Source organism: Lonchura striata, chromosome 25 (genome assembly GCF_046129695.1).
Source record: "Lonchura striata isolate bLonStr1 chromosome 25, bLonStr1.mat, whole genome shotgun sequence".
NCBI classification, from domain to species: Eukaryota; Metazoa; Chordata; class Aves; order Passeriformes; family Estrildidae; genus Lonchura; species Lonchura striata.
Genome location: NC_134627.1, coordinates 6,631,504 through 6,649,602, shown reverse-complemented (window position 1 = coordinate 6,649,602; position 18,099 = coordinate 6,631,504). Strand labels below are relative to the sequence as shown.

The window sequence follows — 18,099 nt, the reverse complement described above, 5'->3', positions numbered from 1 at the left end:
CCCGGCCGCGGCCCCACACTGCGCACGCGCCGCCCCGCGCGCTGCCGGGCCCTCCCCCCGCGCATGCGCCCCGCTTCCCCCGCGCCGGCCGGGGCGCGGCCGCGTTCGCCCGATACGTCCTGACGCCCCCGCGCGGCGGCCAATCATCGCCCTCGTTCGCCGTGCGTGATGGCGTCACGGAGGGGCCATATATAAGCGGTCGGCGACAGTCCCGCCCCCCTGACAGCGCCTCGAGCCGCCGCCGCGAGAGCATCCTCCGCCCAGAGCCGCTCCCGCCGCCAGAGCCGCCCCCGCCGCCGCCGCCGCCGCCTCCGCCGAGGGAAGGGAAGCGTATCGTATGTCCGCTATCCAGAACCTCCAGCCCTTCGGTGAGGCCCTTTGTGCGGTGGGGCCGGGGGAGCGCGCGGGCCCCGCCCCGGCCCCGCCCCGTGGCGCAGTTGCTATTCCGGGCCCGGTTGCGTCAGCCGCGGGGGGGCGGGGCGGGGCCCGAGCCTGACGGGCGGGCGCGGCGGCCAATGGGGTGAGGGCAGGGGCGGGCGCCGTGCGCGAAGGGTGGGTGCGCGGGGGGCGGGGCCGGGGTGTGACGGGCGGGCGCGGCGGCCAATGGGGGCTGCTCTCCGCGTGATGGGCGGGCGCGGTGGCCAATGGGGCGGCGGCGGGGCGGGGCCTGACGGCGCTCCCCGCAGACCCCTTTGCGGATGCAAGTAAGGGTGATGACCTGCTCCCGGCCGGCACTGAGGACTACATCCATATAAGGATCCAGCAGCGCAACGGCAGGAAGACCCTTACCACAGTCCAGGGCATCGCGGATGACTACGATAAAAAGAAACTGGTGAAGGCCTTCAAGAAGGTGGGGTTTCGGGGCTCGGGGGGGAGGCAGCAGCCACGCCCAGCAGGGATGTTTATGGTGCTAAGGAAGCTTTTGTGTCTTTGCTGCAGAAATTTGCCTGCAATGGTACTGTAATTGAGCACCCCGAGTATGGAGAAGTGATTCAGTTGCAGGGTGACCAGCGCAAGAATATCTGCCAGTTCCTTGTGGAGGTAGGACACCTTCAGCCTCGCTGAAATCAGCACGAGTTTGTTAAATGCACACGAGTCCCCGGGTATGGGCAGCATTTGGATGTGCTGAGGCATCACCCCGTGCTGTGAATGCATTTTCTGTCTTGCAGATTGGACTGGCTAAGGACGACCAGCTGAAAGTCCACGGGTTTTAAGTGCCTGTGGTCCACTGGAGCTTTATGCAAGAAGATATCCTTACCATGAAATTCCCACCTGTCCCTTGTCATAACTTTAAAACCAGCCGGTTTGTGTAATGTAACGATCTTGGGTCCACTGTCGAGTCTGGACAGTTGTAATTGGTGATGTAATAAACTGACACGAGCCCATGCTATCTCGTCTGGCTGTCCCTCATTTCCCAGAGGTGGCGCAGGCGCTGGCACCATCCAGCCTGCAGCCACAGGTTCCAGCTGTTCCCAGCTAAGCCCAGGGACTCGGCCTGTCCTGATGGCTCCTCAGTCCAGCTGTGCTTCCGTCCCAGCAGAGGGGATTTGTGTCCTGCCTGGTGGCACCAGGACACAGCGCCATCCCTCTGGGCAGTGCTGGCTCCCGGAGGCAGAGGGATTTGGGGATGCCTGGCTTGGAAGGAGTGACAGAAGAGTGACCTGGAGGCACAATGGCTGCAGCTCAGGTGTCGGTACCTGTGCGTCCTGAGGTATCAGCTACGTGGAGGAGCTGTCCCATGGGTTAAACTCGTGACAAGGGCTGCTGTTGGACTAACATAAGGAGCATCCCTGGAGCTGCAGAGCCTTGTGGTTGCTGCCTCGCACCCTGTGCAGTAACATGGCTTCGGTGTCATTTCTAATGTTTTCTTGTAATGTATTTAAAGTTACTTAAATAAAACCGGTTTTTAAAGCCTGTACTTGGTGGGTTCCGTTGCTCCCAGGGACCAGAGCACCTTCTCCTCTTGACAGCAGTGGTGCAGCCTGGTGGGATTCCCTGGCCTGGGCGTTGCCCCCAACCCTGGCCCACTGCAGGAAGAGGAGGTTCCGTTGGTGCTGCCTCTGCTGCTCCTGAGGGGAGCAGTGGGTGGCTGCGAGTCGAGTCATTCCCTGCTCGTGTTTTGTCAGTCCCGTGGGCAGGGTCAGCACTTCTGCTTCCCAGAAATTGCTCTGGGGAGGAGGAGGAGGTGCTGCCACCGGGTCAGGCTCTGGCACGGGTCAGGGGCTGCGTGCTCTTTATATAGAGCTCAAGCTCAACAAGCAAGAATGAAATCTCAGTAAAACGCACTGGCTGAGGGCAGCAGCAGTTCTGGGGGCTGGCAGGTGCCTCTGGCACAAGAGCAGTGTGAGGTGCACTGAAAAGCCTGAAAGTGCACAGGGAATCCTGGGTTTCTCTCCCATTGCCCCCAGCCCATCTGTCCTGCAGCAGGGAGGGCAGGGATGTCCTGGGATGCTGCTCCCACCCTGGTCACCTGCTCATGCTCCTGGCAGCCCCCCAGAGCAGGTCCTGGCTCTTCATCCACAGTGACCCCCATCTCCCACGTGCTGCTCAGGAGCAGTGAGTTCACTGCCACTTCCCTGGGAGACTTTGCTCTTGGAAACTCAATTGCTGCAATTATGCAAAACAGCTGGGAGTGCGCAGAGGGTGACCTCCATTCCTGCCTTGGAGTGACCTCCAGCCCTGCCTGTACCCCAGAGTGACCTCCAGCCCTGCCTGTGCTTGGGAGTGACCTCCAGCCCTGCCCATCCCTTGGAGTGACCTCCAGCCCTGCCCATCCCTTGGAGTGACCCCCATTCCTGCCCGTACCTCGGGGAGCAGTGCTGGCAGGCACCTGACCAGCCCTGCACGTCGAGAGCAGGTGCTGGCAGCACCAAGGCCAGCATTCACTCCAGGGTGAGCATTTGTGCCCACAGCCTGACACAGCCCAACCTCTGCTCTGCTGCTGCTGTGCCAAGAATTCCCGTGCCCCTCGTGTGCCCGAGCACATCCAGCCCAGATTTCTTCCTGTTGGACTTGCCAGGCTGCTGACAGATTTGGCCACTGCCAGGACAGCTACCCACAGCCAGGCAGGGGAGAGGGGAGCTCGGTCCATCCTGCAGTCAGCCTTGGAGAAGGGTCCAGCCTGAATGCCCACGGGCCCGGTAACAAACCTGCGTCAGGGTGCTGCCAAGCCCATGGCCCTGGAGGGAGTGGTCGCCGTGTCCCCATCACCCTGACGGCTCATTTGGTCCAGATTGAGCCATTAAAAGCCAGAAATTGGAAAACAATTTGTTTGTTCCTTGTGCAAGGCGCTCGGCGGAGCGAGCGATCGATGGCCATCCAAAGCCCATTTGTTTTGGGGCTGTTTGAGGAGCACCGACACGGCTCGTTAGGGACACGGCGACATGGGACAGTGACGTGCCCCAGCCCAGGATGTCCTTCACAGGGTTTGTTGAGGGAGGGGGACAAATGGTCTCTACAAATACACTGATAGGGGGTCAATACAGGCAGCAGGAGCCATCGATATCCAGTGGGGGGTGGGTGGCAACAGCAAAGGATCTTCAGGGGCTCTGAGAGTGAGTGGGGCCCTCTCCTGCCGCAACACCCCAAAGCTTCTCGAGGTGCAGGGAGAGAAGCAGAGCTGCAGAATGGGCTCTAGGGCTGTGTGCTGGTGAGGGGCCTCACACACACTCACAGGCACAGCCCCCCATGTCTGCACAGCCCCCAGCCCCAGGGACACAGAGCCCTTGGGAGCCCTGGCACGACACACGTAATAAACGTGCACACACCTCATTGCCAGGGTGTGGGGGCATCCATGGGTGTGTGTGTACAGACACACAGACGTACGTGTGAGAATACACAGGTGTACACACACATCATTCTGTACATGTACATGTGTGTTTATACAGATACATGCATATATATTGCTATTTATAAATGTAGATATGTATGTGCATGTATGTGTAAATGTGTACACATTTAGATATATGTGTACAAATATACATATATATATATATAATCCCAGAATCATTTAGGTTAAGGAAGACGTCCAAAAATCATGGAGTCAAACATATGTGTGTATATATATAATACATAAGTGTGTGTTCGTATATATATATATATATATATATATATATATGTGTGTGTGTGTGTGTGTGTGTGTATGTATATGTATATGTATATGTATATGTATATGTATATGTATAATGTATAATGTATATGTATAATATATATGTATGTATTTATGTATATATGTATACATGTATATACACATATATATAGATGTACATATAAATATACGTGTGCATATATGTATATTTATGTAAGCATTCATATCTATTTATACATATATGTTTCTATACATGCATGCATATATGTATATATGTGCATGTATGTGTGGATACATATATAGAGATATGTCAGGGTATTCCTTATGCATCCATCCCACTGTACACACCCTCCATCACTCCATGATGTGTAATTACACACACATGTGCACACGTGTGTCCATGCCCATAGCTGTGTGTCTGTGTGGGTCTGTGTGGCTGTCTGTGTGGCTGTGGCTGTGTGTCAGTGTCTCAGTGTGGGTCTCTGTGTCTGTGTGTGTGTGAGCACTCACAGATGCCCGAGGGCCCCTCCGGGGGTGGGTGGATGCGTGTGGAGCCGCCCTGGGGTGTGGCAGCCCGGCAGGGCCTTTAAAAGCGGGACTGAGCTGGGGTGATCCTGGAGAGAGACACCTGAGACCCACCAGGACACCACCAGGACACCCACCAGGACACCACCAGGATACCCTGCTGAGCCTCAGAACCCACAGGTGAGTCTCACAGGGCTCTGGCACTGCCTGCAGGTGACTTGGGGACCAGCTGGGAGAGAGAGATGGAGAAAACCTGAGGAGAAGATGGGAGGGACAAAGCAACTCAGAGACCCACTAAGAGGAACAGAGGGGATCTGGGGCCTGGCCATGCCCTGGGGAGGAGAACTCAGCTCCCAGCTGTTCGAGTTCAGGGAGGAGCTGGATGATGCTCTTAGCCATGTGCTTTAGTTTTCAGCATCCTTACAAGAAGCCAGGAGTGGGACTTGATCCTTATGGATCCTGTCTTGATTCTAGGGGCATTGGGGACCAGCCAGGAGAGAGGGATGGAGGAGACTTGGAGAGAAGGTGAAAAGGATGGAGGGGACTTGAGGGCCCAAAGGGAGGGGCAGAGGAGACTGTGAACTGTCCATGGGCTGGGGCTGAGTGCCCGCCGTCCTCACCACAGGCTGAGCATGTCCCAGTCCAGGGGCTGCAGCTGCCCCACCTCCCCTCCCGTTCAGTCTCTCCACAGCCATGAAGGTGCCGCTGTGCCTCGGGCTCCTCCTCGCCCTCACCGTGGCCACCTGCCGCTGCCGGCCCCCGGTGGAGGGGCCCGCTGCCTTGGGGGACCCCCCCCAGCACCCCCCGAGCCTGGCCCGGCGGGACTGGCCCCCGTACCTGTCCCAGGAGCAGCAGCACCTCCTGGCCCAGTTCCTGCCCCACGTCCTCACAGGTACCGGGAGCTCAGGGTGGGCAGCCCCCGGGCACACAGCCCAGCGCCCATGCCAGCGCTGACTGCCGCCTTTGCCCCGGCAGAGCTGAACAAGCACAAGGGCTTTGTGCGTGAGGATGAGGGGATGGAGGCTTTGCACGACCACTACTACCCCGACTGGATGGACTTCGGCCGCCGCAGCGCTGAGGACCAGGCTGGAGCTGCGTAGCTGGGCTGGCCGGGCGGAGCACACCGGCCTCGGTGCGAGCCCTTCCCTCAATAAAACCCTGGCACTACAGCCTCTGCATCCTGCCTGTGCTGGGGAGAGCCTGGGACGGCCGGAGGGGATTTGCCCCCAGCCCCAGAGAGGATTTGCCCCCAGCCCCAGAGGGGATTTGCCCCCAGCCCCAGGAGGAAGAGGGGATTTGCCCCCAGCCCCAGAGAGGATTTTCCCCCAGCCCCAGGAGGCAGAGGGGATTTGCCCCCAGCCCCAAAGAGCAGAGAGGATTTGCCCCCAGCCCGAGGGGGAAGAGGGGATTTGCCCCCAGCCCCAGGGGCAGAGACCGAGCTGTGCACAGCAACACACACAGAACGTGGCAGCAGACACAGCACACAGCAGCTGCTCTGTGAATTCACATTTATTTTCCAGGGCGTGGGGCACAGCTTGGAGGGAGGGACACAGCTGGGGGGAGCATCAGATGCACCCCCAGAAACATCCCAAGCTGTGGGTGCTGCTACTATTGCTATTCAGTGAGCAGGAGAGAGCTAAACCACCATTCCCTTTAAAAGCCAGTCCAGTCCAGGCGCTGGCCAGGGGCCCAGCCCAGGGTGCAGGGTTCTCCCCCTGGCCCCAGAGGGCTGCCCCAGGACACACCCGAGCTCAGACTGGCCATTGCCCTTCGCTGCAGCATCTGGACAGTCCCAAAAGGGCCAAGCTGCCCCTCGCTCCTCAGACAGGCTCAGCAGAAGCAGGAACAGTTTTTATTGCCAGAAACTGGCTCCTGTGAGGGGTCCGTACTCCCACAGCAGGGACAGGGTCAGCCAGCACCCCCTGTACCCCCCACACATGGGGGGAGCAGTGCCGGGTTCTGTCCTTGCAGCCAGGGCAAAGCCCCCCCATGCTGGTGCCAGGAGCAGTGATGGACCTGGGCCAGCAGCAGGAGCTGAGGCTGAAGCTTGTCCTGTCTCCGTTTCCCCGTGGATGGGTGAGGAAGAGGATGTGTCTCATCCTGAGCCTGGGGGCTCTGCAGCAGCGTCACTTCTGGGTGCCCCAGGCCGGGCACAGGACATCTCCCCTCTGGCCACCACCTTGTCCAGCCCCAGGCGCTGCAACTTCTCCACCAGGTTGCAGCTGAAGCTGCTGCTCCTGGGTCCATCCTGACCCCTGGGCACAGGGGAGGGCTGTGGCTCAGAATGCTGAGGGTCCCGGGAGTGGAGTGAGGGGGCCCACCGTGATCCAGTCCCTGGTGCCAAGTGAGAATCTCGCCCCAGCAAGAGCCTGAAGAGTCCCAGGGGGGTGCTCGGGGGTCCAGGGCCAAGCGCCAGCGTGGGGGGAGCCTGTTCTGGTGGGGGGCTGCCGAGGCTCAGCCCCTCAAAGGGCCCACAAGAAGGCACGACGGCATGATACAGACTGGAGGGGAAGAGAGAGCAGAAGTGGGGATCAGCTGGGGGCCCTGGCCTGGGGGATGCTGCTGAAGGGGCCAGGCAGGGCTGCAGGCAGAGCAGGACCCCCTTCTTCACCTAAAGAGCCCTGGGCTGTAGGAGACGCCCGTGCTGCGGCCCAAAGCTCACAGAGCAGTGCTGGGGGTGCTCCTCGGCAGCCAGGAGAGATTGGGACACAGTCACTGCTCCACGAGCAATTCCCAGACGCCAAGGTTTTGTCTAACAGTGAACTCCGGCTCACACCAACCCCCAACGAGCCTTAGGGGGGCTCATTAGGGCTAATCACCGGTGCTCACTAATGAAGGGACAGCCCAGCACCCGGCTGCGAAAGGTTCCTGGCTGCTGCCCAAGTGTGGAGGGAGGAAAGCTGTGTCGGCTCCCCAGAGTGCCAGGAGCACTCGCTGCTCCGTGCCCGGGGTGCTGCTCCCCACCCGAGGCCGGCTCTCCATCCCATCAGGGTGCTGCAGTGCAGAGGAGGGGAGCTGGTTCCAGACTCCCTTGGGGTGCCAGCCCCGGGCACAAAGACTCCCCAGCAGCCAGATTTGGGGATATTTCTAGTGCTGGCACCTCTCAGAGCATCAGGGGCTGCAGGTGCCCCGCACCTGCCCCTTCCTCGAGCTGCAGGGACCCAGGCACGGAAGGAGGAAGAGGAGGAGAGAGCTGGGGGGCACGGCGGGGCCGGGGCAGGCAGCGCAGGCGGCGGGGGCCACGCGCCTTACCTGGGTGTCACCGTGGTGATCGCAGTGGTGGGGTGGAGGATGTGGCAGGTGGTGATGGTGAAGGTAGACGGGGTCTGGGGGAGGTTGTTAACAGAGAGGAACACTGGAAGGGACAGGAGACAAGGGGTCAGGACACAGGTGGAGGGCACGGCAGAGGGCGGGCGGGACAGCCAAAGCTGAGCTGGAAGCTCCTTGCATGGGGCACAGCTCCAGCAGCAACTGCGTCTGGTGCCTGCTCAGAGGGGGCAGCCAGCACAGGTGGCACCAGGAGATGTCCTTTGTCCCAGACCGGCCCCTTCCAGGCAGCCGCGGGGCAGCAGGGGCTCTCCAGGGCAATGGCGAGGGCTCATCCCGCCGGGGCAGCTGCCCGAGAACGGCCCTTGAGCGGCTGCAGGCGGAGCATCCCCGCGGGGACAGCGGTGTGGCAGGGACAGGCTGCAGCAGGACGGGAGAGCGCGGGGGGAGGCGAGGGCCAGCCGAGAGAGAAGGGCAGGGGCACCCCGGGGGCTGTGTCCCCTCCGTCCCCTCACCCCCCGCTCACCCCTGGGGCGCTCCTTGGCTTTGGCGGGTGTTGAGGTAGGGAGCAGCTGGAAGGAGCTGGCGTCCACATCATCCTCCTCCAGGTCATTGAGGCTGTAGACCTCCTCCAGGTCAATGTCCAGCTGCCTGAAGTCTTTGGTGAGCACCCCGGGCCGGGGCACCAGGATGCCACCCAGGTTGGGCTGTGCCAGCTGCTGCCAGTGGTGGAGTGTCACAGAGCCTGGGGGGACACGGCCGGGGGGAACTCAGCTGGGGGTGTCGGACCCTCAGAGCACCCGCAGCTCTGCACCCCCTCTGCCCCTCACCTTCCAGCGGCTTCACGATCTGCAGTTTGTCGGGTAGGTAGGCGAGGGAGCCCAGGGAGAAGCTGGAGCCAGCGGTGAGCTCCGAGCCCCCCGAGTAGTTGGTCCCAGTGGAGACGACGCTGCCCTCGGGGCTGAGGAAGCCGCTGGAGCTCGCCCCGTCTCTCAGCCGCCGCAGTTTGCGCTCCCGCTCGGCCTCGAAGAAGGAGCGCTCCTCGGAGACGTGGCTCTGCTGCCGCAGCGACAGCCGCTGCACCGCCGCCTCCAGGTCCCGCCGGCCCGGGGCTGCCCGCGGCTCCTCGCTGGCCCCCGCGGCCCTGCTGCGAGCACAGCGCTAGGGCTGCAGTCCTACCCTGCACCTCAGGCTGGTCAGAGCCTCCCTGCTCCAGCCAGGCTGCTTCCAGCAGCTCACCAGCACCCCAGCTCCTGCGCAGGGGCAGCCGCCGTCCCACCTGGCCCCGTTCCCCCCCGACCCGGACCCGCTCCTTCCCCACCTGGCCCCGTTCCCCCCGACCTGGCCATGTTCCCCCCCCGCCTGGCCACGTTCCACCCCGCCTGGCCCCATTCCCCCACGACCCGGCCCCGTTCTCCCCCGACCCGGACCCGTTCCCCCCCCACCTGGCCCCGTTCCCCCCGACCTGGCCCCGTTCCCCCCCGCCCCAACACTCACCGGGCACCCTCCGAGCCAGAGCAGTTGGTGTGGGGGGTGGTGGCCCCACCCGAGTGGGCAGTGGACAACTGCTTGGAGCCGGGAACATGGTGGGGAGACTCAGAGCAGGACTTGGCTTTGGCTGCCTGGTTCACGGCCTTCACGGTCTCGAAGACGCGCTGGTAGCTCCTGTGGGCAGGAAGCAGCTCGGGGTGAGCCGGACCCCTGTCCCACGGCACAGCAAGAACCATGGATGATGATGGCAGCACTCACTTGTAGTCTGAGGAGGAGCTGTCTGTCCTCTTCCTCATCATGCCCTTGATCTCAGCCGCCAGCGAGTCCTGCGGAGCGGGGTAGGCAGTGTCAGGGCCGGGGGGGCAGCAGGGACCCCCCGGCCGCCCGAACCCCGCGCTCACCACGGGCAGGAGGCTGGCCGCGCTGTAGCGGCTGACGGTGCTGTTGGGCAGGCTGCGGCTCCGCAGGCTCTTCACCTCCTCCCGGGCCTCCTGCAGCATCCCGCCGCACTCCGCGTACTTCTCCTGCAGATCCCGCAGCTGCGAGGACGCGGGCACAGCTGGAGCACGGCCCCGGGGCAGCGGGGCAGGACCCCCCCGCCAGGCCGGGCTCCCCGGGCTCACCTCCATCCGCAGCTGCTGCTGCACCTCCCTGGCCGCGCTCAGGTGCTGCTGGAGCTCCTCCACCTCGGAGCCGTACTGCGGGCAGGGGAGGCCGGGTCAGGGCGCTGCGCCCGCACCGCCCTCCCCCCGGCAGGGCAGGGACCCTCACCGTGCGACATTTCTGCTGCAGGTCCGCCACCTGCGCCAGGAGCTGCGTGATCTCCTCCTGCTGCCGCGCCGCGTCCTCCGCCCTGTGCGCCAGCTCCTCCGACAGCTGAACGACCCGCTGGCTCGCCTCGGCTGCGGGAGGGCCGGGTCACCGCCGGGCACGGCCCCCGGCCCCAGCCCAGCAGCTGGGCAGTGCCTGCACACCCCCGAGCCCTACGTACAAAACTGCTCCACGCAGTCGATCATCAGCTGCTGCTCCTGGTCCTCGTACTGACAGGTCTCAGTGGCGATGTTGGTGGCCTGGGGAGAGGGATGGAAGGGCTGAGTGTGACAGGCAGGACCTCCTGTCTCCCTGAGGGGGCAGCTCGGGTCCCCCCATAGAGAGCAGGGTATAGGTGGGCACCGAGGGGCATCTGCCAGCTGGCTCTGCTCACCTCCATACGGAGCTTCTGGTTCTCCTCCTCCAGGCACTTGAGTTTCTGCTGCAAAGTGTCGTACTGGAAGTACTGCTGCAAGGACAGCGAGGACTCGTTCCTGCGCAGCCTGGGGACAGCAGGGATGGCCTGAGCACCCGCAGTGCAGGCAGGATGGGGCTAGCACTCAGACCCCTGTCCACTCCCCCAGCTCCCAGGCATCTGCAGGGACCAAGCTCTGTGGGGTTGAACCCACGGGCGCCACAGGACAGAAGGGATGTGGCCAGTGCTACCCTAGGAATGGCTCCTGCCCAGCCCACAGGAGCAGTCCTGCCCCAGGCGAGTGGCAGGACAGGGACCCCCACTCACGGGGTGGAGGTGGTGGTGGTGGGCTCGCTCTCCTCCGTGGTGGTGTAGAAGTGGAGAAGGTCATCCCGCATGGAGACCTCATGGCGCAGCTGCGCAATCTGGAGAGACAAAGTGCTTCAGGACACGGCCGAGGGGACCACAGCTGCCCCCAGGGGTCACACAGGGGGCCAAGGCCCAGACCTGTGCCCAGGAGCTGTTACCTCCTCTTTGGCCAATTCCAGCTGCTCCTCCAGGAGCTCATTGCGCTCAGTCAGGCTCCGGTTCTGCTTCAACAGGGACTGCCCAATGCGTGCTGCTAACTCCAGGTCCCGCTCTTTCTGCAAGGGACAGGTCTGCCTCAGCTGGGACTCATCCCTTCCCCAGTCCTCACCCCTGCGTCCCCAGGGTCCCACCAGCCCTCACACAGGTGGGATCTCCAACATACCTCATCCAGCAGGTTGGTGACGGCGTCAATATCGTGGTAGGTCTTCGTGATCCTGACCACCCGCTCAGCACACAGGACTGGGGGAGAGGGCCAGAAGGTGAACCCCCACACTGTGAGAGCACTGACCTAGGGGCTCAGCACTGTCCCCCCAAGGCTGCCCCAGGCTGGTCTCCAAAAAGGACCTGTTGTCTGCTGGGTGGCACCTCATGAAGTGCCAGGCAGGGATCCTCAGCTGGGACAGCATCATGGGAAATGGGGGGCTCACACCTCACCCCCAACCTGCCCGCACCTTGGGGTGGCAAGAAAATGCTGGGCCCCCTTGCTGACCCCACGACCTCAGCACAGGCGCAGCGCCTGCCCCACTGCAGGACTCACAAACAGAAAGGGGGGACCGGGAAGGGCAGCAGTGGAGACGGGATCGGAGGTGACATCTCCAGCAGAAAGCAGGCTGGAGCTCCAGTATAAATAGCTGTGGGTGGCACCGCTCCGAGCCGGGCTCACAGGCGGCGTCCCCTCCAATCTGTCCCCAGCCCCCTCCCCCAGATCCCCCCCTGCCCTAATTTCTCTCTGGGGGAGGGGATGCTGCAGCCCGCGCCCACCCGATGCCCCTGCAGCTGCACAACACAACCCACACAGCCGCGGGGGCAGCTGCCCACCACGGCAGCGCCACGGCCGGGCCCCAGCGACAGCTCTGCCTCCCCCCGCTGCTCCCTGGGTCTCCGGCAGGGAGAGGAGGTGCATCGGTGCTCCCGGTGCGGATCGTGCCAGCTGCGGCCGAGGCGCTGCCAGACAGCGCCGGGCACGCACCCAGACGGCGGCGCTGGAGCCGTGCGGCCGCAGGGAACCGGGAGCAGCGCAAAGCCCCGAGCCCTGCCCGCGCCCCAGACCCTGCTGACAGCCCGGGACCTGCCTGCACCCCACACCCTGCCCACAGCGCACAGCACTCCCCATGCCCTTTCTGATGCTCTGCTGCCCCGAGGGTGTGTGCCTCAGTTTCCCCTGGCAGAGCAGCGCTGGCTGCGCTCGGGGCCCCCACCCGCGTCCCCAGTCACGGCCACCCCGCAGTCGTGCAGAGGGAAGTGGGTTAACGGGGAAGCTCAGCCACACAAATCCCATTAGGCCTCCCCAGCTGGGGTTGTGTAATGATGAGCGTGTTGTCATGGCAATGCCCCCACTCGCCACCCCGGTCCCGTCCCGTCCTCACTGCCCGGGTGCTGCCCCACGCCCCAGAGGACACGTACCCCAAACGCGGCCACGGGGCGAAGGGCCAGCCCCAGCCCCAGCCTCACCCCCCTCTCTGCACCCCGACAGGACCCGCTCCCCGCGGGGGTCCCCAACTGCACCTCGTCAGGCCTCTGAGCCATTAATTGGAAATAATTAGAGCATGAGCATCGCTACGGTTGGAGCGAGCGGCTGGCCCCAGGAGACGGGGGCTGCAGCGCTGGCGAACATGTAAACATCCATCCCCGGGCCCGATCCGGGGCTGCGGCGGGGGAGGACCCCACTCCCACGGCAGGAGGGACACCCTTCCCCACGGGCACACGCAGACCTGGCAGGGCCCCTCTCCCCGCCGCTCCCGGCGTGGGGACAGGTCTCCTTAGGGTCGGGGTGAGCCAGGGGGTCCCCAAGGGACCGGGCGGCGGCAACCCCGGGCCAGAGGGCGGCGAGGGAGGCCGGGATTGAGGGAACGCACCGGTGGGGAGCAGACGGCGCCTGTCGAGGGAAGACCCCGGCCCTGACCGCTCCGGACCAGCGCCGGCCCCGGGGAGCCCCCGGCCCCCGCCGCTCCAGGCCAGCCCCGTGGGGAGCCCAGCTCTGCTGCAGCCGCATCCCCATCCCCATCGCCATCCCCGGCCCCGGGGCGGGACCACCCGCGCCGCCCTCACCTTCCTCCAGCTCCCGGGCGATGGGGTCCGCGCCGCCGCCGCGCTCCGCGTTCCCGTTCAACTCATCGTAGGCGGCGGGGCTGCTCCAGATCTCCATCGCGCCGAGCCCACCGCAGCCGCCAGCCCGCTGTGCCCACCCAGCCGTGCCCAGCCCAGCCCCGCCACGCTGAGCGGAGCCGCTGCGGCCGCTCCCGCCCCTATTTATAGGATCGCCGGTCTCCGCGCACCTGCCCGGCGCATCCCCCGGCGGCGGGGCCGGGGCCGGGACCGGGCCGGGGGCGGGGCCGGACGGGAGCAGAACGGGGGCGATGCGGGGGTCGGCGGTGCCCATTCCCCCTTTTTACCGGGCCACCGCAGGGACACGATCCCCATCAGGCACCCTAGGACTGGGCTCCTTTTTGGGAAACCCACCAGGACAGCCCTGCGCAGCCCTGGGGGCTGGTGCAGGTGTCCCACCCCTTGTCCCAGCTCATAGCCCGGGAAGCCCGGGCACATCACACACCCACGGGTGGTGATGACTGCTGAGGGACACTGGGGGTCCCTGAGCAGCAGCTCGGCAGTGTTGACGCTATGGGTCATGCACAGACGGCGGCTTCTGCCTCTTGGGAAGGACAGGGAGAGATTTTAGGCCCTTCACACAAAGCCATGACCGTGCATGGCTGGGGTCCCTATGAGGGTCAGGGTACATTTTTCTGGCCAGCCCTGCTCTGCCACCCCAGAGCTGGACCCCCCAAAATCACCCACATCACAAACCCTGCACCTGCAGCGCCCATGGCAGTGCTGGTACCTGCCAGGTCCCTGATCAGGAAAGGGGCCTTTCCATCCCACTCCAACCTCCCCATTCACCACCCCTGCCCCACACTCCCTGGCTGGAACCCTCTCGTCCCCACAACCACCCTGGTGCAGAAGCAGCACAGAAGCAGGAAAACTGAATAAATCATGGTGTGCTGAATTATGGAGGAGCTGGCAGGCACGTAGCACAGGCTGCTTGGGTGTGATGCTGGTAATGCCAGCGTGCTCTGTCCTTGTCACCTGCACCAATGCCCATCCTTGTTAGCACCCAAATAATCAGTGAATGGATGCAGCTGAAGCTGCCCCTCAGCATCACATGCCTTTGCCTGCTTGACTCCTTTCCATTGGGATCCCGACCCCAGCTACATCCTGCCATAGCCACCAGTCCCCTCTGGAGTGAGGACTGGAGCAGGTGCCCTCAGTCCCAGCCTCTCCCTGCTCCTGGAGCTGGAGTTTCCCTTGGTAAGGTCTGGGATGACACAGCCACCAACTGGGCACCCCAAGGTCCCCTCCAGGGACCCCAAGGTCTCAAGCAGGCGTCTCAGCCTGGACAGGTGGGAACTGCTTCTTCCTAATCCCCTGGCCCAGGATTTGCTCCTCTGGGCAGGTTCCCTGTGCCTGCACAAGCAGATTACAGGGGGCTATTTCTGACGGCAGCTTAAAGGTTTGAGTAAAGGAATGACGCCACGGGCCCCTTGCAGCACGTGCCAGCAGCACTGGAGGCCTGGTATCTGTGACCTGCAGGAGTCTGGGACTGAGAACTGCTGACCCCATGGAGCAAGACTGAGCTGCTGGGGCTCTATGGTGCTGCATGCTCCCTAGCCCATGGCACAGTGACAGGGTTTAGGGCTCAATCCCTTGTACTGCCACTGCAGGGGGCAGCGCTGATGGTCACCAGCTGCTGAACGCAGAGGGGAACAGCCAGAAGGGAAAGGCTGCAAGCAGAGGCAAGGCATGGTGAGGATTTACCCCCAGCCCAGCCTGGCGTGAGCAGGTGGGTGGAGGTCTCAGCCCCATCTGTCTCCCACTGCCCCACATCCATCCCCCAGCCCCTTGCTCTAATCCTGTCCCCGCCACACACAGGCTAGAGGAACAAACAAAGCAGAGATAATCCATCTGTGCCCCCCGCTGAACCCCGACCTCGCACCAGGAATGGGCCACATCACAGTGCCATGGGCATTGCCCCTGCCTGGCCATGGCAGCTGCTGGGATCTCCCCCTGGGATCCCCACAGCTCTGGGGGCTTCGCTGGCAGCAGGGGCCCTGAGCCCTGCTCCAGGGTGACACGTCTGGGGGAGCAGCAGCCCTGGGATTCACTGGGACACCTTGCCAAGCCCACCAGTGTCCCACCCCTGTGAGCCATGGCACAGCACGGGGGAACAGGAACATGCAGGGGTCCCTGGAAATGATGGGGGCTCTCTCCCAGCATCCGGCTTGGCTCGGCAGAAGCTGCTCCCAGAATTAGCCCGGGATGTTCTGGGTGAGGAAATCCAGCCCATCAATCCCATTAGCAGTGATTAGTGCCCAGGCTGTCCTCACCACGCAGACATTGGGGCTGTGCCCACCCCCCTCACCAACCCCGCTGCCCACGGGCACTCACGGAAATACTGCAGGGTCTCCTCTATCTGCTGGGGGGTGAGGGGGGCTGGGGGCTGTGGGGGGCCGCTGGGGGCTCGCAGCCAGTCGCCGTGGGCATAGCCAAACACGGTGTCAGCCCGCAGCGTGTAGCGGGGCAGCTGCTCGCCCAGCAGGGTGACGATCTCCACCTCGGGGACATCCTCGCTGCACAGCTCTGGGGACAGAGGGACACGGTGTCAGCCCAGGGTGGGGGGCATATGCGGGGAGTGGGCTGCACAGGGGGGTACATCCTGCACCCCTCAGCCTGCTCTGTGCCCTGGGGGTTTGGGGCTGGTGCTGCCAGCTGGTTCTGTCCCCAGAGCCCCTGCTGCAGGGATTGGGGGGTGCCCCGCAGGGTGGCACTCAGGGACCCTTGCCCAGCTCTGTCCTGCTCCCCCGCCATCGCCCCACTGTCAGGGTCCTGCTGCCATCTCCTGGCCACGCTCTGCCCGGCCGAGCGGCGCTGGGGACGGCGGGCGTGGGATGGACGCAGCGTGGGGTGAAGGATGCCGGGACAATGGTTCACCTCCGGCCACAAACGGTGACAGCATGAAGCAACACCCCAAAGGAGATCCAGCTCCTCACCCCCTCACCTCAATTCCCCCACGGGGCCCGCTGGCACCGCCCTCAGCTCTACCCACCGGTGATGGTCGCGGCATCGCGGCGTGTGCCCGTGTCTGACCGGTGGGACACTGGGATGGTGTGGGGACAGGCAGGGACAGGAGAGTCCGGGCTGGGCTGCAGGTGGCAGAAGGGTTGGTTCTGGCTGGGGAGGGTCTCTCGTGGGACCGGGGTGTCCAGTTTGGCTGGTGTTATGCGGGGGCCTGGCTGCCATGAGGAGGGTCCACCCTGGCTCCCTGGAGCGGCGCTGCGGGCAGCAGAGTCCCTTCTCCGGCCCCTGCCTGGGGGGAAGGAGCTGTTCAGGTGATGCTCGAGGGACCAGGGACACATCCTGAACCCCCATATCCCCCAGCATCCTGCCGTAGGACAAACACCTTCCATCTGCCAGCCCGGGGGCCGGACGGCATAGCCAGGGCTCAGATGTTCCTGCTCCCCGCCGATGGCACAGGAGAGCTGCGGGAACAGACACCAGCTCAGCTCCACCCCTGAACACGGGGCAGGTTTGGCAGAGGCAAGGGGTCAGCGTACCTGCTCTGCGGTGGCTGCTACGTGACGCGGGGGGCTCAGCACCAAAGCAGCGCCAGGGCCGGACAGGACCGGGCAGACAGGACAGGACCCTGCCCCCACAGGGTCCCTGCTGGGTCGCTGCCTGTGGAGCGAACAGGGAGGAGCTGTCGAGTTGCCCGGCAGTGTGCAGACACGGCAGCGGTGCCAGGGAGAGCCCTGGGGAGCTCCACCTCGAAGAGCAAAGTCCACCTGTGAACCTCCACCCTGTCGGCACCGGGATGCAGAGCAGGGACCTGCCGTGCCGCGCAGGGTAGGGCTGGGCAGCATCTGCAGCTGCCTCATCCCAATCATAAACACATCATGAGACGGGCCATAAATCCAGCATATTTCTGCTCTCTGGCCACCTCCAATGGCTCTGGCTCGGGCTGCAGCCACTGCTGGCACTGCTGCCCCTCTGCCCTGCAGGGCAGGAGCCTTTGCATAAGTGCCCTGCCACATGTCCAGCCCTGCTCCCACCTCCATCATTGTGGGGCTGTGGCACAAGCAGCCTCTCATTCCCACTCATGCCAGGGCACAACTGCCCTCTCTCCTAGCTCATGCCAGGGCTTGGCTGCCCTCTCTCCTGGAACATACTCAGGATCGCTGCCACATGCGCGGCGCCCAGACCAGGCCACCCTACTCTCCCCTGGCACACAGAGACTGCACAAGGCAACATGCAGACCCCAAAGCACACCCACAGCCTTCCCCAGTCCTGTGCCCCCTGGTACTGGGACCACCAGAACCTCGGGGCCCAATCCTGCACCGTGCCGCCCAGAAAGCAGCTCCCCAGCCCCAGCCCCTCTTCTCCCCAGGGAAGGACGGGGACCCACCGTGCGGAGGTGCCGCGCTGCCGCTGGCTCCGGGGAGGGAGCCGGGCCGGTGAGTCAGCTCAGCCGGCACTGCCAGAGCCCTGCGTCGGCTTTTGGCCCAGCTCCTGCACGTACATTCACCCTCCCCGGGGAGCCTTGTTCATACACGTGCCGAGCAGGTCCCATCGCCTGCTGCGCCCACTGCCCCCCGCTCCCACTGACCCCAGACCCCACTGTCCCCCCTCCACCGGCGTTTGGTGAGCCGGGGACCTGCCCCGGGAGCTGGGCAGGGCAGGACGGTGGTCCCGGGCAGCGATGGGACACGGGCCAGGAGGAGCAAGGTCCTGGCTCAGACCTCCCCAGGTGCCTGTGCAGACTCGCCCCTGCTGCTCCCTGCCCTGCACCTCCTGCCCGGGCACCTCCCGAGGAGCGGCCGGGCCCCGTGAGAAGGGGAGAGACGAGGCAAATTCTCCCGGGGCTGCG

General features: G+C 64.0%; 3 protein-coding genes and 1 long non-coding RNA gene across 5 annotated transcripts; 2 read left to right on the top strand and 2 right to left on the bottom strand.

Annotated features, from left to right (window-relative positions):
- Positions 1 to 216: 216 nt before the first annotated feature.
- EIF1 (eukaryotic translation initiation factor 1) lies at positions 217 to 1,388 on the top strand. The gene is made up of 4 exons (XM_021532982.3): positions 217 to 368; positions 687 to 850; positions 940 to 1,041; positions 1,170 to 1,388. Exons 1-4 carry the CDS (start codon positions 338 to 340, stop codon positions 1,212 to 1,214), a joined length of 342 nt encoding a protein of 113 aa, XP_021388657.1. The 5' UTR covers positions 217 to 337; the 3' UTR covers positions 1,215 to 1,388.
- Positions 1,389 to 5,244: 3,856 nt separating this feature from the next.
- Positions 5,245 to 5,781, top strand: LOC110471924 (gastrin/cholecystokinin-like peptide). Its single transcript, XM_021532981.2, is given in 3 exon segments — positions 5,245 to 5,288; positions 5,290 to 5,504; positions 5,588 to 5,781. Coding segments are annotated over 3 exon segments (384 nt in total). The 3' UTR covers positions 5,713 to 5,781.
- A 322-nt stretch (positions 5,782 to 6,103) lies between these two features.
- On the bottom strand, positions 6,104 to 13,465 carry HAP1 (huntingtin associated protein 1). Of its 2 annotated transcripts, none has more exons than XM_077788297.1 (15): positions 13,233 to 13,465; positions 11,347 to 11,423; positions 11,123 to 11,239; positions 10,923 to 11,020; positions 10,575 to 10,683; positions 10,362 to 10,440; positions 10,142 to 10,272; positions 9,994 to 10,068; positions 9,772 to 9,909; positions 9,629 to 9,696; positions 9,377 to 9,544; positions 8,710 to 9,026; positions 8,406 to 8,624; positions 7,865 to 7,967; positions 6,104 to 7,113 (listed from the first exon to the last, which is right to left on the bottom strand). In XM_077788297.1, exons 1-15 carry the CDS (start codon positions 13,327 to 13,329, stop codon positions 6,708 to 6,710), a joined length of 2,202 nt encoding a protein of 733 aa, XP_077644423.1. In that variant the 5' UTR covers positions 13,330 to 13,465; the 3' UTR covers positions 6,104 to 6,707. The 2 variants fall into 2 exon arrangements, with proteins under 2 accessions (XP_077644423.1, XP_077644424.1); XM_077788298.1 differs by having other exon boundaries at positions 8,710 to 9,023.
- Positions 13,466 to 16,291: 2,826 nt separating this feature from the next.
- On the bottom strand, positions 16,292 to 17,759 carry LOC110471856 (uncharacterized). The gene is made up of 3 exons (XR_002465661.2): positions 17,638 to 17,759; positions 16,790 to 16,910; positions 16,292 to 16,542 (listed from the first exon to the last, which is right to left on the bottom strand). It is a non-coding gene; the product is annotated as an uncharacterized LOC110471856 (long non-coding RNA).
- Between the last annotated feature and the right edge of the window lie 340 nt (positions 17,760 to 18,099).

Bases quoted from the DNA above. Each gene is read 5' to 3' on its own strand.
- EIF1 (XM_021532982.3), top strand. From the start codon at position 338: ATGTCCGCTATCCAGAACCTCCAGCCCTTCG. The intron at 369-686 runs GTGAGGCCCTTT...CGCTCCCCGCAG, and splicing joins CCAGAACCTCCAGCCCTTCG to ACCCCTTTGCGGATGCAAGT. The intron at 851-939 runs GTGGGGTTTCGG...TCTTTGCTGCAG, and splicing joins TGGTGAAGGCCTTCAAGAAG to AAATTTGCCTGCAATGGTAC.
- HAP1 (XM_077788297.1), bottom strand. From the start codon at position 13,329: ATGGAGATCTGGAGCAGCCCCGCCGCCTACGATGAGTTGAACGGGAAC. The intron at 10,684-10,922 runs GTGAGTGGGGGT...TGCTGTCCCCAG, and splicing joins ACCACCACCACCTCCACCCC to GCTGCGCAGGAACGAGTCCT. The intron at 10,273-10,361 runs GTACGTAGGGCT...GCCCTCCCGCAG, and splicing joins CGACTGCGTGGAGCAGTTTT to CCGAGGCGAGCCAGCGGGTC.